This window comes from Sceloporus occidentalis, unplaced genomic scaffold (genome assembly GCF_023333645.1).
Source record: "Sceloporus occidentalis isolate IW3139 unplaced genomic scaffold, rSceOcc1.0.p SCAF_37, whole genome shotgun sequence".
NCBI lineage: Eukaryota > Metazoa > Chordata > Lepidosauria > Squamata > Phrynosomatidae > Sceloporus > Sceloporus occidentalis.
In genome coordinates this window covers 2037690-2054641 of record NW_028317017.1, presented here as the reverse complement: position 1 = coordinate 2054641, position 16952 = coordinate 2037690, and the positions used below count along the sequence as shown (strand labels likewise).

Sequence of the window (16952 nt, the reverse complement as noted above, 5' to 3'; positions counted from 1 at the left end):
ACAGTCCATGGATACAAGATTAGTGGGGGATTACTCATTCTTACCGAATCACACATCTGTCTAACAGCCTTCTGCAGAGAAGCCTCTTCTAGCAGCAACCGATATGAACGAAACTCGCATAACAAAACTAACAAAATAATGATCGGCGCGTAATGCCCAATAGATATAAAGTAGGAATAGTCACAAAAAAAAAAAAAAAAAAAAAAAAAAGGGGGGGACTCAAGCACCAAATTCATTGCAGAAAAAAAACATCCAAAAACTAAATACATAAAAGGTAGTTAGTAATTGGAGTTTATTCACTATAGTTATGAGCAGAACAATCTATTTTCACCACCTCCTCTGTATCAAACACTTGCAAAGCACAGATTATTCAGAGAAAAAAAAATTCCTAAAGGCAGAAATGCTACATAGCAGGGGGGTGCCTGAGATTCTGTTGTGTCTTGTAATCCATCATGAAAGTATAAGAGTATAACAGCTTTATTCTTAATCACATTGCTTTTGCAGATTTTGAGGGACGTCCCTTGGTATTAAACACATCTGAGCAATATGAAAGGTTTGTAGACCCCTATACTGTGAGTGTCTGTTTTCTGAATACGTGTAACAAAAGCACAAAGTATGGCAGCACACCTACCGAACCTGTTATTTAAAGCAGCACTCTAGTCTTACGTCCATGGGAAATGCACATTGCCTTCAATGCATGCAAACCAATGCAGGCTTTTTTTCTGCGTCTCGCTTATCAACCATCCCCTCTGCCCCGAAGCAGCCTCTATTAAGAGCAGGAAGCGTACCCAAGTATGCTTATTTCCCAAACTCAATAGATCTCTTGTTCTAGTCAATGGTAGCTGAGCGGGCGCGCACACACACACAAATGGGTACGCTATCTGAACATTTGCTGTGCTGTGCTACATCTTGAGCTTCAGGAGAGGGGAGACAGCTACTGAGCATGTGCAACTTTATATACACATGATTTATTCCATTAGCAGTAGCCAGGAGAGGTGTTGAGACAGAAGTCTAATTTTTAACTCCAATAACCAAAAAACGGGTGCTCCAATTTGCATGCAGTAAAAAGTCACCGTATTGCCAATCCCATTGAGCTTCTCCGCTGCTCCTCCATGAGCTGAGTTAGGACTGCGTAATACATCGGTAAATCAATAAGAGTTCTGGAAATTCAGCTCACTGATTGAACTGTGCAATGCCAGATAAAACTTTTGCAGGTGAAAGTTGCCAAGTGTGGCCCTGTATAAGGCATACAGTCTGTGAATGTATGCAGTGACTCAAGCAAACTACCCAGTGACTAAATCCCAAAGTGTGGATAGTTAAAGGGATGCTCCAGCCATTATACATAATGATATAGCAGAGCGATCCTCTTTCAAATGCATTGAAACTTTCATCGCAATTCCCCCAGTGAAATTATTTTCTTTCCCTGCCCGAACACAGCTCCTGCTTACCCAGGTGCACACAAGACTTCCATGGGGTTTTATGAGACCCCTGTGTGCATGCGCAGAAAGTCCGTCCACCGATTTGAATGGGAGCACTTGCTTGCCAGTGACTTGCTGCTTCAAGAAACCAAAACTGGCACATGAATCGAGCAACAAAGAGAATGACGCAAGTTAACTGGTCATCCTCAATTGTGTGAATGATAAGGTCTACTTCTGAATAGAAATTTTAATTACTTCTATTCATTACAATAGGAAAATTACTGTCAAATGTAGAGACTCAATTACATCGGCTTGCATTCACTGCAATACGGGAAAGTACCTATCCCATCTATCAGCATATAAACATTGGCTAAATACAACGTTTGTCAGCAATAAAGCCAACTACCATAGTATTTGGAAAAATAGTAAAACAATTGTATCAGTCCTCAGTAAACCTCAATGACATTTGGAAATTGCAGTTTAGGGAAATAAGAAAAATCTAGACATATATGTAACAGTATAAAAACCACTTTTAATAAAATCACAACTGTCAGTCTAAGAAACCACAGGGCCCTTGTGGCTAAACTCAGTTGCTTAATTGACCAGAAAAAAAGAAATACCAAAAAATATATATAATAAAAAATATATAATAATGTAAGCTCAGACAGCTACTGAGGAAGGGGACTGCTCTTACAGCTACTATACCCTGAAACACGTTGTTTTTAAACACACTATTATATTGGACACTGTTCAGATACTGGCTGCTAAGCCGGCAGCAACTGTGAAAGTTTGGGAGGCACTATCTGCACTTTTTGGCTGTATGCTGATTGATTGTGGAATCCATGCGAGCACCCAGCGAATACCATCACTGAGTTTGTCTGTGTTTGCGATTTCGGCCAGAACGTCCCACACACAGTTAACAACTGACGGATATCATCTGACTATTACGTCAGACGCAGGTGATTGCCAGTGCGCTCGCCTGTGTGAGAGGCTACCTTCCATCCAGAGCCATATCTCCCAGTTGGAGCGTTGTACTGGAAAAGATCTGCTAGCGACAAAAATCCGGTTTAACATCAGATGGTGAGCGGTACAGTGTACCACCTTTTATGATCCGTTAAGAAAAAGAACATCTGTTTTACCAAATAAGGCACCGGCCAGTGATTCTATAAAGACATAGTGCTTACTGCCTACCCCAAGGGATCTATACCATCAGCACGATGTTTTGAATTATTCAGTGCTGAAACACATGAGGTCTAGCATTGTCTTGCATTAGGAGGAACCCAGGGCCAACCGCACCAGCATATGGTCTCACAAGGGGTCTGAGGATCTCATCTCGGTACCTAATGGCTGTCAGGCTACCTCTGGCAAGCACATGGAGGGCTGTGCGGCCCCCCAAAGAAATGCCACCCCACACCATTACTGACCCACTGCCAAACCGGTCATGCTGGAGGATGTTGCAGGCAGCAGAACGTTCTCCACGGCGTCTCCAGACTCTGTCACGTCTGCTCAGTGTGAACCTGCTTTCATCTGCGAAGAGCACAGGGCGCCAGTGGCGAATATGCCAATCCTGGTGTTCTCTGGCAAATGCGAAACGTCCTGCACGGTGTTGAGCTGTAAGCACAACCCCCACCTGTGGACGTCGGACCCTCATGGAGTCTGTTTCTGACCGGTTGAGTGGACACATGCACATTTGTGGCCTGCTGGAGGTCATTTTACAGGGCTCTGGCAGTGCTCCCCCTGCTCCTCCTTGCACAAAGGCGGAGGTAGCGGTCCTGCTGCTGAATTGTTGCCCTCCTACGGCCTCCTCCACGTCTCCTGATGTACTGGCCTGTCAAAAGTGACCAAAACATCAGCCAGGAAGCATAGGAACTGAGAAGTGGTCTGTGGTCACCACCTGCAGAACCACTCCTTTATTGGGGGTGTCTTGCTAATTGCCTATAATTTCCACCTGTTGTCTGTTCCATTTGCACAGCAGCATGTGAAATTGATTGTCCATCAGTGTGATTTCACAGAAGTGTGATTGCCGTTGAGTTACATTGTGTTGTTTAAATGTTCCCTTTATTATTTTGAGCAGTGTATATATTTTTTGGTATTTCTTTTTTTCTGGTCAATTAGGCAACTGAGTTTAGCCACAAGGGCCCTGTGGTTTCTTAGACTGACAGTTGTGATTTTATTAAAAGTGGTTTTTATACTGTCACATATATGTCTAGATTTTTCTTATTTCCCTAAACTGCCATTTCCAAATGTCATTGTGGTTTACTGAGGACTGATACAATTGTTTTAGTATTTTTCCATATGTTGATTCCACTTGACGTATAGGTGGTGTTTCAGTTAACCTCGTTAGCTTGATCGTGAGCTGCACTGTGTTGTGTACCATAGTATTTGCACTGAAATTAACCAAGGTCCTGTTCTCTACAGGACATTTCTCTGTACACCGTCCACAGTCAAATGGCCTCCATGGTGAAAGAAGCCCATATTTATATATATATATATATATATATATATATATATATATATATATATATATATATATATATATATATATATATATATATATATACACACACATATATATATATATATATATATATATATATATATATATATATATATATATACACACACACACACACACACACACACACACACACTTTTTTTAAATGGTTATCATGATCATGCATGCACAATAGATCACGTATACATCACTAGTAATCAAACAAAAAGAAAGAAAGAACTTCCTCCGCTGTTTTCAAAACACACAACCAAACTGAACACGGAGAAACACTGATCCAACCTGTGTTTATTACTTAAGGGGATGCTTCAGGATACCAGTGAGGCTGATACTACTTTACATTAAACTGGTCAGATATAATGCAGTAAACTAATCATTCCTAATGGCGTGACCCTTTTTAATTATTAGATTTTAAAATGAACATAGACCACAGCACATCAACATGATACCAAAGATCAATGACGTGCAAAGCCATAGTAGAATTAATTAATGCATGTCAACACCGATCTTGCCATATTGCCTACATGAAGAACACTATTTTCAGATCTGGTTATTGAAGACCCTAATGCCTCATTATTTATGGGAAAATATATCAATGTCCAAATGTATAGAGGTCTCTAAATAAAAAACGAATTCAAAGTGGTATGTTGTATATAGTTGTGATTCGCAGGATTTCTACTAGTTTCTACTAGCACCCGCTAGAAACCAATACAACAATCCACCCGATGTATTAATACTTTGTCTCAAAAGCACAGTAAATCTGATCATTTTGAATCAGTTGTATTTAGCTACTAAATGAAACATCCAGTGTCTCCACAAGACTAAATTAACACAAGCCTGAGAAATGTTTCAGCTGTCTCCATGCCCCATCCAGACAATAACCACCCATCATTACACCTCCATGGTTTACCGGGCTGCCGTGAAGACTGGGAGGATTATCGTCGTAGGAAAAGCTTAAGTACTCTATACACCCACAGACAATAAATATGCCTTACGTGCCCCCTATGGTAAAGGAGCACACTTATACGACAGGCCAACCTCTAGCACCAGACATTGGGAACGGTTACTCAAATATGCAGTGAGAAGAATGGCTGTCCATGCGGGGGTTTATTGAGTGGCTATACGGACTACTCGGGGTGCGGTAAGGGTAATCTACCATATTCAGATATAGGATCAGTATTCACAACCCAGTGACATTCATGTAGGTTATTTATTGGCATAAAGTAATTGGATCTAGCAGATGGTAATGTGGTTTTTGACAATGCCATACCCCGTGTGTCAGATACATGCAGTGATTAGGGTGTGTTAGCATCATGAAGAAGCCACTCTGTGCATTGGGGGGACTTCTGTTACAGGGGAAGGGTTGTGCCCTCACCTCGTTGTCTGTTTTGGCCCTCGGGTGTTCTGTGCCAACTTCTGTGCTGCGTCAGCTCAATCAATAGCTCTGCTTCCAGTACGAGATCGCTTAGTATTCGGTGCTGGGTCTCCCCAGCCGATGGCCTGTGCAGCTATTGTCCAAGTGCTGGGTGTCACGGCCCCGATACTCCCAGGAAGCAGAGCCGCTGGTGGCTACTTGGCGTAGTGAGGAGCTTAACGAAGCATTCGGCCGTAGCCCTGATTTCGGAAAGGTCTCTGCTAGGTTTTATAAGTCCATCGGTGCAACGGGAGCACCGTCCCCCACAAGCTAATGAATGGCTTACAATACTCAACTAGTCAAGGGATTCCTACCAGTTGGTGCCCGGAGCTTGGCCCTATTAGAGGTGGGTAGCAGCGCGACTTGCTCCGATAACGCCTTGGTACCAGGCTGTGATGAACACGATCGCTTTTTCAACTCCAAAACCACGGAGACACCTATAATCCGGAAATAACCCCCTCCCAATTCATACAATGCCGCCCTCGCCTACCCCTAGACTTCTTCGATACGCCTCTGTTACCTGGAGGCTTCCGGGACCTCGCCCGCCCTCCTATATCCCGGTTTCTTTCTCACACACGGCAGAGCCGGGCCGGAAACGCTAACGACGACTCCGCCCTTTGCTCCTGCACAACAAGGAAAGGGGTGGGATTTACGGGAACAACCGGAATGACGTGTGTTCGCAGTAATTATCGTAGGGGAAACCTAACGGTGGCCATTTTTCTTCCGGGAAACTAACCATTCTATTCCAAATAACACAAGAAGGCATAGAGAGGCGGGCGGTTTGATTTTAAATATAGGGTAGAGGGATACCAAGGACAGATATGCAGACATAAAACTGATATTGTGTGCTATCAGTTTGTACGCTAACGCCTCACTTGCTGCATTTGTCGTTTATTAGATTTCTCTAAGCAAAATAAGCATAATCAGTGACACATATTACGCAGACTGGGAAGAAACGCCTCACCTTCCTTCTTTCCAACGAGTCCGTTTGCCAGCTATGAAGCTGGCGCTTCCTAAACCCTCCGTGCGCTACTTACTTCCGGGTGACTTCCTCTTTCTGTATTTTAATCTCTCCATAGTAACGGCTTGTACTGTTACCATGCGGAAGTGTCTCCCCACTTCCTGCGAGTAACACTGAAGCGCCCCATCGTGGCCTATCGTGGAACCTGCACCGCTCGCTTTGACACGTAAAATATCAGTGATCAGGGATTCCCCATGAAGACAAAGGGGCATATTGAAGGGCACAAGCAACTGCATATGCTCCTCAAAGTAACCCTTGTGATACTTATCTGTTTTTTCTTTTTTTTTTTTTTTTTATTAATCCATGTGTGGGAGTTTGCGCGAATGAGCATTAGTAAGAAAACCACTTTTATTTTACTATTTTACTTATCTAATTGCAGTATCTGAAAAATAAGAAACATTGATCATATTTACCATACGTCACCCTCCAGGGTGATAGGACAGCAAAAAAGTGAACATGTCATTGTCACCTTAAGCAATCCAGGTTCCTCTCTCAAAATAATAACAAGAAAGGAAGACCTCAAAGGCAACAGGCCTGGAATACCACCAGACATTACCAGGCAGCAGTGAAACTATGGTATGGATCCCACACATGCAGAACAAAAAAGCATAATCCAACTCAGACACTAAACTGAAAAACATCCAAGCAAACGCAGACACTCAAATGTTGATCACCAAAGCATGCATTCTTCACGTTTATCTAATTAAAAGCCACGACAAGGAAAACAATGTAGTTACTACATGTAGTTGTAAGGGATATTGTAACCAACATAATGTAACCTTTTTTTTAATCAAATGTTTTGAAATAAAGACAAACACACTGATTTGGAATAACCAGGCCGTGGACTTTTATTAAGCTTTAACAACTCATGTTTAAACCATAACCTTTCTTCCGACGAAACTCTTGGCCCAAACCCAGAGTCTCACCTTCATACAATATACACCACAAATATATATATATATACGAAGCCGACCGCCCTAAAAGCTGGAAGGCAAACCAACTCTGTATCAGTTTATCCCTATAAGAGATAACTTTAACCCTAATAAAAGTACACAACAAAATCTTTTTTTTTTTATAAAAAAAAAAAAAATAAAGGGGGGGGTACGGTGGGTGGGAGCTTTACAAGCAGAAGTTCCATCTTCGCCCGCGGCTCTCCTGCGTAACTAAGGTTACCAGCCTTTAACAGGTTAGTACCTGGCATGAGACGCTGCCCCTTCCACCCCCTCTATTTATAGCGTGGTTTCGCGCTGCGCGAGGTGTCTCAGCAGCGCGAGCGCACCCCAGAAAATTCCTGTTTCTATAGACTTAATAGGTGACCTTTACTTGAACCCAAACTCCTATCCCCACAACTACATGCCACCCTGCGCTATTTAGGCAACAGGGCTTTACAAAACTGCCACCCTCAGGATCATGGCAGCATAAGGCCCTCTCCATCAGAACTGGCTGGGATCCCATTAAGGGCTTCCTGCTTGGTTCTGGGGATAGAGGCTTAACTCCCCTTATAATTACACACATACACTTTTGTTACTTCTACCTTTGTTAGCCCAGTACAGGTCTTGTTTCCTGCTCCCTCGAATGCTGCTTGTGCTGAGAAATAACATCATATCTCTTGGCTCACTCAGCAGACTCCTGGGCCTGAGGAAGCGGGACCCTACAGCCCCGAGATATGCCCAACACTAAGATGCTCGTTGTACTTTTGTACAGTTTACCCGGTTCTCCCCGGCAAAACCCTAGGTGCCTGAATGGGATTTCTTGTCGCCATGGCGTCCTGCCACCTGGGGTTCATGTAGCCCTGATATAAAAATAACATGAATAAATAAAATTTCCAAAGAGCTAAGATGACAAGGAAAATAAAATCTTCCCTGGACTTCACATCCCCATCCCTGTCTCTTATGCTCCTGGCCTCCGAACTACAGGAACTTTTAATTTGGACCTGCCAATTTTCTTCTAACTCTGCATGAACTTTTACAACCAGGTTTTTATCCATAACACTCTACTGAGACAGCCTCCATCAAATCACTAATGATCTCCTCACAGCTAAAACAGGACATCACAGATAAGGTTCAACATAGATAAATGCAAGGTTACGCATTATGGTAAAAATAAAAAAATGCAACCTATAAATGGAATAACCTTGGGGAAAACTACCAATGAGAAGGACTTGGGAATAATGGTAGACAATAGACTTAACAACAGTGCACAGTGCCAGCAAGCAGCTGCAAGGGCCAATAAGGTCTTGACCTGCATAAAACGAGGTATTGATTCACAGGAGGAGGATGTCATCTTGCCTTTTTACAGGTCAATGGTAAGACCTCACCTTGAATATTCGGTACAGTTCTGGGCACCGGTCCTTAAAAAGGACATTATAGAACTAGAAAAAGTGCAAAGGAGGGCAACAAAATGAATAAGGCGATTGGAAGATACTATTTACGGAGAGACTACAAAAGTTAAAATCATATACGCGAGAAAAACAGCTTCTCAGAGGGGATATAACATTATATAAATATATGCAGGGCCAATATAACGAGCTCTTCGGTGACCTGTTCATTAACAGAAATGTACAAAGAACAAGAGGTCACCCTCTGAGACTGGAAGAGCACGGGTTTCATAGACGACAAAGGAAGGGATTCTTTACAGTGAGGACAATAAAGGTATTCACTAGATGCCTTCAAAAGGGGTCTGGATATTTTTTTTTAGAAATGCCTGCCATACACGGCTATAAATAGAATAACATTAATATTTTAGAGCTTCTTGATCCTAGGAGAAATCCGACTGCCTCTTGGAGTCAAGAAGGAATTTTTTCCCCTGATGTCCCTTAAGGACAATGGGCGGTCCCAAAACCTATTGAAAACAATGCATTTTGAGCCCGTACATGTATGGGCTTTGTCATTAAGGGGTTAATTTTATGTACTATGTGACTTGCTTATCCTCTTGGACATCTCTGCAGTTTGATTCCCTTCTTCTACAAACCCTTCATTCTGATGACATCCATAGCTTTCTCCCGACACAAATCCTACCTCTAACTCTACCTTTAGAACCGCCTTCTCCCACACTTGTTCATCTCTGCTGCCCTGTGTTGTGTCTCAGTTTAGTTCTGGGGTCGCTATACTTTTCTACACCTCTTAACACGCCACTGACCATATCACCCTTACTACAATCCAATCTCTATTGTTCTCAACCATTCTTCCGCTAGCTCCTAAAAGCGTAAGGGCCCTTCTTCTGTACAAGTAGCTCTCACCGTGCGTCAGTTATTGTGAATTTTGTGCGATATATAGGAAATTTACCACAACCCCACTTTTGTATTAGCGCCACTGAATCTGCTGGCTAGACTTGGACGTTTTGATTCATACACCTCCCTTTTTCATTAAAGTGTACAAATGTCCAAAAATAGCAACACAAACGAAACATAAGCAGAGCTCCATTATTGTTTGTTTCGTTGGTTTTTTTTCCACTCACAATCCCTCTACCTCTTTCTCCTCCAATCATTTCTGTGTCCATCTCCCTTTATGAAGCTCTGCTTCTTGTTCTTCTGTCTTGGTATGCTTCTCACCACTACCCACGCCCTTAACTTGGCATCCACAGCAAGGTCACCCTTAGTAGGTAGAATGGGGAAGAGGCTGTCCCTGTGGGACACACCATTGCTCTACGCTTTTGCAGAAGTACCCCAAGAGGCTACAATAATGCAGATGGAGCCACAGAAAGAGCGCAGTCACTTCATTGACATTCCAACGCATGACGCTGGTGTTTCGCATGATAACGCAAAGTAGTTTCTTTCCAGTGTTCAGCTAAATAATCTTCTGTTCAGAAACAGAGGTGCTTCTACATGCATTGTCAAGAGGCTTTGAAGGCAGGTTTATATAGTAAACAGTTCAGCATATACAGATATAAATACCATTTACAGAGTTCATATTAAAACTACTCCAGAACCGAGTAATCTAAATGCCGTTCTGTATATGACGACTTGCCTTATGCTGCTATTCCTGTTCACCACACCATACTGGTCAAATACACATAGCTCTCGGTCCATCTAAGTGTCTCTCATGCATTAAACTCTCCCGTTTAGCGGGAGGTTTGCATAATCGTGTAAATTATTGAAAATGAACCGTCTGAGATTACCCGAGTCTGAAGACTATAAACTAATCGGAACCTTAATATTTCAGTCTATGTTGATAAATAAAATCCAAGCTTTTTAAATGGACTCAGAAAGCTTCCCAGTTTCTTAAAATGGAAAATGAACTCCTTTACAATCAATGCCCTTCTATTTGGTTGATCTCTCTTGGTATTTAGATGCATTAGTTGGCCTGGAGGTAGACTGCTGATATAATCTATGGATATGATGCACAAGACACAGCATGATTCCCATGAGCACACATTTGCAAAAGACGAATTTATCATAAAAAAAAAAAAAAAAAAAAAAAGATAAAAAATGCCATTGTAAAATTGTATTTCCCATTATGCTAAACAAACCCGATTTATGGCAAATAGCCGCACAATAATCTGGATATATATAAAAACTACGAGTAGACACAGGAAAACCAGTTTTATTTAAAAATACTCTTATGTGTAAGAATAACTCAGATCGTAGCTGCCCAACAACAAGACCTGACCTGTACAAAAACCTACATCATGAACTTTATTTACAAATATACAGAAGTAGAATGAGAAACAAACTAATGACTTTGCAAAGCAGCTCATTCATCATCCGAGGCATCATCTTCTGAAGGAAGCGGACGGGATCTACAAAAAAAGCATTTAGACAGTTACCCAATGATACGCAACTCACAACCCTGTTGCTCCAATTTTTTTTTTATAAAAAGGCTGCCACCATTACTGTGAAACTGGTTTCATACCCCAACACATAACTTACTTCCTTGGAGCTTTCCCTACACCACTGCCGCCAGCTTCCTCAACATCATCATCAGACGGCACACGGTTCTCCTTCTCTGGTTTGCTGGACGAAGGAGATCCAAAGAACTCTCCTATTCCTTTCTGCCATTTCGGCGTTGGTCTAACACACACTGGATTTCCTCCAGCATATTTGCTTTCAGCTGCTAAATATATATATATATATAAAAAAAAATAAAATATGAACTCTGTCATTGGAACATTTAATAAAAAAAAATAAAAAAATAAAAAACCACAAACCCCTTTGCATGAACTTACTTTTCTTCCCCAATGGCGATGTAAGTGGGTTTGAGGAACTAGAACTGCTTCCAAATGTTTTCCTTGGGGCTCTGGCAGCAACAGCTTTAGAGAAGAAAAACACACATTAAAAGAGCATCTTAATGTGAACCAGAGGCTTTTGAAGAGGTGCATATCTTGTGTTTTCACAACATACATAAAGTAGTTTTAAGCTTTGAAGACCTTAGGTCTCTTTAAAAGCAATGAAGCTGACGTCTGATTTTTTTGACATAATTTCATATGTGGCACAATAAAACGCCTAGTTTTCATCCTGTTAATAAGGCACTTATAGCATTAGCTATAAAAGAAATGTTTTGAACATTGTATTCTTTCTAAATATATTGTCCATTTTAAGAAAATATGGTGCATTAAAACAATACTAATTTTACCAAATGAAGTCTGCAAAGGTCAACCCATACACAGCATGGGTGCACCATTTTCTAGAGCGCGTTTGTCATCCTGCACCCATGTCCTATCGGGGATCTCTAGGTTGTTGGCACTATATAAATAAAAGAACTTGCTTCTAACAAAAAAAGCAAGATTCAAGTTACGCGTACGGATGGTTTCCACATTACCGGCAGGGAAATTTGTTACACGAGACTAAAAAGCTGTGTTTTTTGTTTTACATTACTGAATTAGAGAACAGGATTCAATGTAACGCTCACCCAGCTACCTCAGTGCAGTGAGTATTTGTCACTATGCTTCTTGCGCATGTTTAGAACACCTTGCCCTGCCCCAGGTAACCTCCATGCAAATATACCCAGATGGTGCCAGCCCTGCTCTGATGGGGCAACTGTGCAAAAGCATGGCTAGCATGTCCATTCAAAAACATGGAATATACTTCTGGTATTTTGCTACAGAAACCTTATCAAACTGTAGTGACAGCAGTGTCAGTGATTATAGTACATTCAGAAAGCCATTTTATATTGAGCAAAATGGATAGCGTTGTAACCCAAAAAAACTCACAAGTCACTTGGGCTAAAGCATTAACATTGAGCTGCTTGCCAGGACTTCAGCTTATACCTTCAGAAAGGATGCCATGAGCAATCGGTTCAGTCAGCGGAGCTATTTTATGGGATATTTTGGTCCGACTCGTCAGAGGTCGCTGAGAGATTCACAAGACTTAGTTTTATCTCCTATTATGATGGCAGATACAGGTCTATATGGGCACAAACCCATACTCATTAACCCTCAAAGCCTGTTTCTACATATAGTTTTTGGCGGGAGGATGCTACATACACGATGTGATCGGTAACGGGAACTTGGCTACCGGCAAATCGTCTCGGCGCCCAAGCAAGCGGGCAAACAAGGGGGTTAAATCACCCATGAGACCAGATCACAACTGTACGTTTTGCGACCACATGTTAAAACTAAGTGAAATTACGAAATGTAGGCATTTGGACATGTTTATTAGAGCGCATACAAAGCAACTACACAGCTAATGCCTTTCCACGCTTTCAGAAAAACAACTATCGGAGTAAATGTAAAAGGTGGGGGCGACTTGAGGCATTTTAACAGAAATCCGAGATGTAAATCCCGAACATCACAGACAAACCAAGTGAACATATATGTACATGTCGCCTACCTTTCCTGTAGCTGCCGCTAGAACCTGCACTGTCTGCCTTGGTGCGCACCATGTTCCCCAACCAATAGACCCCCGCTGCCGCCAAAATCGCTCTATCCGTCAAAGAGGCTCCTGGCCGGCCTTTAAACTTCCCGCTCAACTAGCAGGGCGTTTTTCCACGCCTTTTAGTTTCTTATTGGGTAAATATTGGGGGTCTCCACCCATTCACCAAAACTCCACCAATTGAAATGAGGCAGGCGGTCCTCCTAGCGCGGATTCTAGATTTCCCGCCTGAGGATAGCCTGTCACTCTTGCCTCTGGTCTCGACTTTCGGCGGGTTCGAGGCGGCGGTTTTTTCCCATTTCCCGCTTTCCGAAATGAGATGATGTGTTGGCGTTTGCAATTTGGTGTAGAATTGGGTATTTAAAACGACAGTCTATGTTGAGGAAAACCAGTATCCTGTTTACAGTATATACGCATCATTTCCAGCACGCAGTTAGATGTAATACACAATACTTTACGGAAGTGGAGCTTTGATATTCTCTATGAACTAATAATCTATATGGGCCATGGAAATCCGACAGAAGCATGCTCACTTAAGTATGTGGATCTTCATGTTACAAAAACCCTGTGACTGTACACAAGCAGGTATATATATATATACATGTGCCCTCTATTTTGAAACCTGCTACTGCAAACAGCTGGGTTGGTGAATACACTCTTACCTACCACAGAATAAAAGGTTAGGCGTGCTAGGTCTACATTGGTAGTGTTTGTGGGAGCAACAGTGGCAATTGTGTTCAGAAGGCCAGGAAACCAAAACTTATACTTATGTAATGCGCAACCAAAGAAAAGCATACAATAAAAGTTTTAAATATCTGTAAAGTGTTGGTCATTTAAGGCCATGTATAGCTTGTAAAAGATTTAAAGGGACACTAGTGAACAAGGAACGCACATTAAAGTACTCTAAAGTACTGTAATGTGCGGTAAGCCTAGAATGGTTTATTTTTAGAAGAAGCTTTAGAGGAACGCCTCCCTCCAAGGTCTGACACTCACTGTGATATCATGCACACGATCAAACATTGGGGTTTATTCGCTAAACAGAGTTGGAAGGAGGAGTTTCATCACCCTCATTTTACCATGCACTGTCTCTCAAGTCTTTCCAGCAAGAATAAAGGCTGGACCTGGTATGTAAGTTTGGCCGCCAACTGGAAATGCGCAGCTGGATGTTAAGTTTTTATGTTCGTATCCAGCCAACAACAGCAAACTGCAACAGAAGATCAAGTGATTAAGTCGTGCCAGATGACCAGGTCAGCAGAATTGATGGACTGACCCTGCATAATGTGCAGTTCAATGGTTGAGGAAATCTCAGAGACTATTGGTTGTAAGCTTGTTATGTTACATACTATTGGTTTTGTCCTGTCCATCCATTGTACAATGCTATGGAATTTGATGGTGCTGTTTAAAATAATAAATAATAATGTAGCTGAAACTACAGCTCTCCTATGTACCCTCCTTTTAGTGTAGACCTTGCAAAATCTTGTGTACCCTCACCTACTGAGTTGAGCCTGTTATGCAATGCCAGGACAAAGTTCTCTGCAATGTCCAAAATACATAGATTACAGAAAAATGTAACATGCATAGCAGGGCCATTCCAAAACGTTAATCTTCTTCTGGTGAAGCCCTGCGTTTGTGGATTTGGATGTGTGCTTTGGGTTGTTGTCATGCTGAAAGGTGAACTTCAGCTTCCTAACAGACACCTGAAGGTTTTGTGCCAAAATTGCCTGGTATTTAGAACTGTTCATAATTCCCTCCCTGCGGTTCTAGCTGAAGAAAAACAGCCTCAAAGCATGATGCTGCAACCACCATGCTTCACTGTGGGCATGGTGTTCTTTGGGTGATGTACAGTGTTGTTTTTGCACCAAACATACCTTTTGGAATTATGGCCAAAAGGTTCCACCTTGGTTTCATCGAACCATAACACATTTTCTCACGTGCTTTTGGGGACTTGATGTTTGTGTTTGCACACTTCAGTCTGGCTTGGATATTTTTCTTTGTAAGAAATGGCTTCCATCTTTCCACCCTACCCCATGGCCCATTCATATGAAGAATACGGGAGATTGTTGTCACATGTAGCACACAGCCAGTACTTGCCAGAAATTCCTGCAGTTCCTCTAATGTTGCAGTAGGCTTCTTGTAAGCCTCCCTGACCAGTTTTCCTCTCACCTTTTCATCAATTCTGGACGTCCAGTTATTGGTAATTTCTCTATTGTGCCATATTGTCTCGACTTGATGACTGTAAAGTGCAAAAGATGTTATTAGGAGCTATCTTTAACTTATTTGACAAAGCTACTCTACAACATTTAAAGTGCTGGTTCCCTTGCACACCCTTTACAAAATTGAGAAAGAAAAGTAGCTGGAGCGCCATGATACAATTGTAACAGAATATAACAAAATATTGTGCAGGTATCTTATCACAAAAGAAAAAAAATGATACTTAAATAAACTGTTAGAGGGTCCTGAAGAGCTTCATTTGAAAATACAATGTATCTTCTTTTTTTTCCCCCTTTTCTCTGAGTATATGGATAGCTTATCAAAAAATAGAAAGAGAACAAGAAAAATATTCGTGCACACTGTGTGATACGATTCTGGATACACAATCTCCCCCTCTGTAGTTCAACTCACATTAGCAGGAGCAGATCAAAATACTGCTCAGTATATCAGCTTGTCTTTATGTTTTCACATCCCAACCTCTGACATATGGTGGATGACGCTGGCTCATATTATATAAAACATAAGAAAAATACGATATAGTGTAATACATTTTTTAATCATATAAAGTTAAAAATAGATTAAAAAGGCTTACTCTTAGCTGTGGCGGCTACTATCACGAGAGTCACAACACAAATAATTAAACGATTCTCAGGAGTCCTGGATATTTTTCGCTGGGTAGTTCACACGTAGGTACCTCCAGGTGATGTCAGATGCGTTTCGCCCCGCCCAGGGCTTCTTCAAGTGACGCGAAGAATACGGGAGATTGTTGTAGCGCACAGCCAGTACTTGCCAGAAATTCCTGCAGTTCCTTTAATGTTGCAGTTGGCCTCTTGTAAGCCCGACTGTTTTCTTCTCGTCTTTTCATCAATTTTGGAGGGACGTCTAGTTCTTGGTAATGTCTCTGTTGTGCCATATTTTCTCCACTTGATGATCACTGTCTTCACTGTGTTCCATGGTATATCTAATGCTTTGGAAATTCTTTTGTACCCTTCTCCTGACTGATATGTTTCAACAATGAGATCCCTCTGATGCTTTGGAAGCTCTCTGCGGACCATGGCTTTTGCGCACTTAAGCAACCAAGGGTGTGTAGAGTTTTTATATCCACCGTATAATACATTAAAAATTAACATAAGACTGGCACTATCCTAAAGAAGTTTAACCTATGTAATTTTATTAAATAAAATAATGCAGCAGCAACATCAACACACACACAGATGAACTACGTTGTACGCTGGTACAGACACTACAATGACTGTTTGAAAGCACCTTCCAAGGCGCCTGACACACCAAGCATTGCCGACAGGTGACGATCCAAAGAGGCAATCACCCTAAAAGACACATATCCAAATCTGTCCATACTACCATACCCCATTACACTACCATACCCTGACACACACTCACCCTGACATACACCAACTTACCCAGAAAAACATGTGTACGATAACATACAGAGACTCATATACACTATCATACCCAGACACACATTCACACCCACTCACGCCACTCGCTAATCATGCTTTGGCCTTTTCTTCAATGTAGCCGTGCTACAACTGCTTAACATAATGTAA

General features: G+C 41.7%; 1 protein-coding gene across 1 annotated transcript; it reads right to left on the bottom strand.

The window, feature by feature from the left end:
* Positions 1–11056: 11056 nt before the first annotated feature.
* Positions 11057–13183, bottom strand: LOC149297703 (PCNA-associated factor-like). The gene is made up of 4 exons (XM_089488359.1): positions 13132–13183; positions 11529–11612; positions 11233–11413; positions 11057–11102 (listed from the first exon to the last, which is right to left on the bottom strand). The coding sequence occupies exons 1-4, from the start codon at positions 13181–13183 to the stop codon at positions 11057–11059; spliced, it is 363 nt and encodes a 120-aa protein (XP_089344485.1).
* Positions 13184–16952: the final 3769 nt, after the last annotated feature.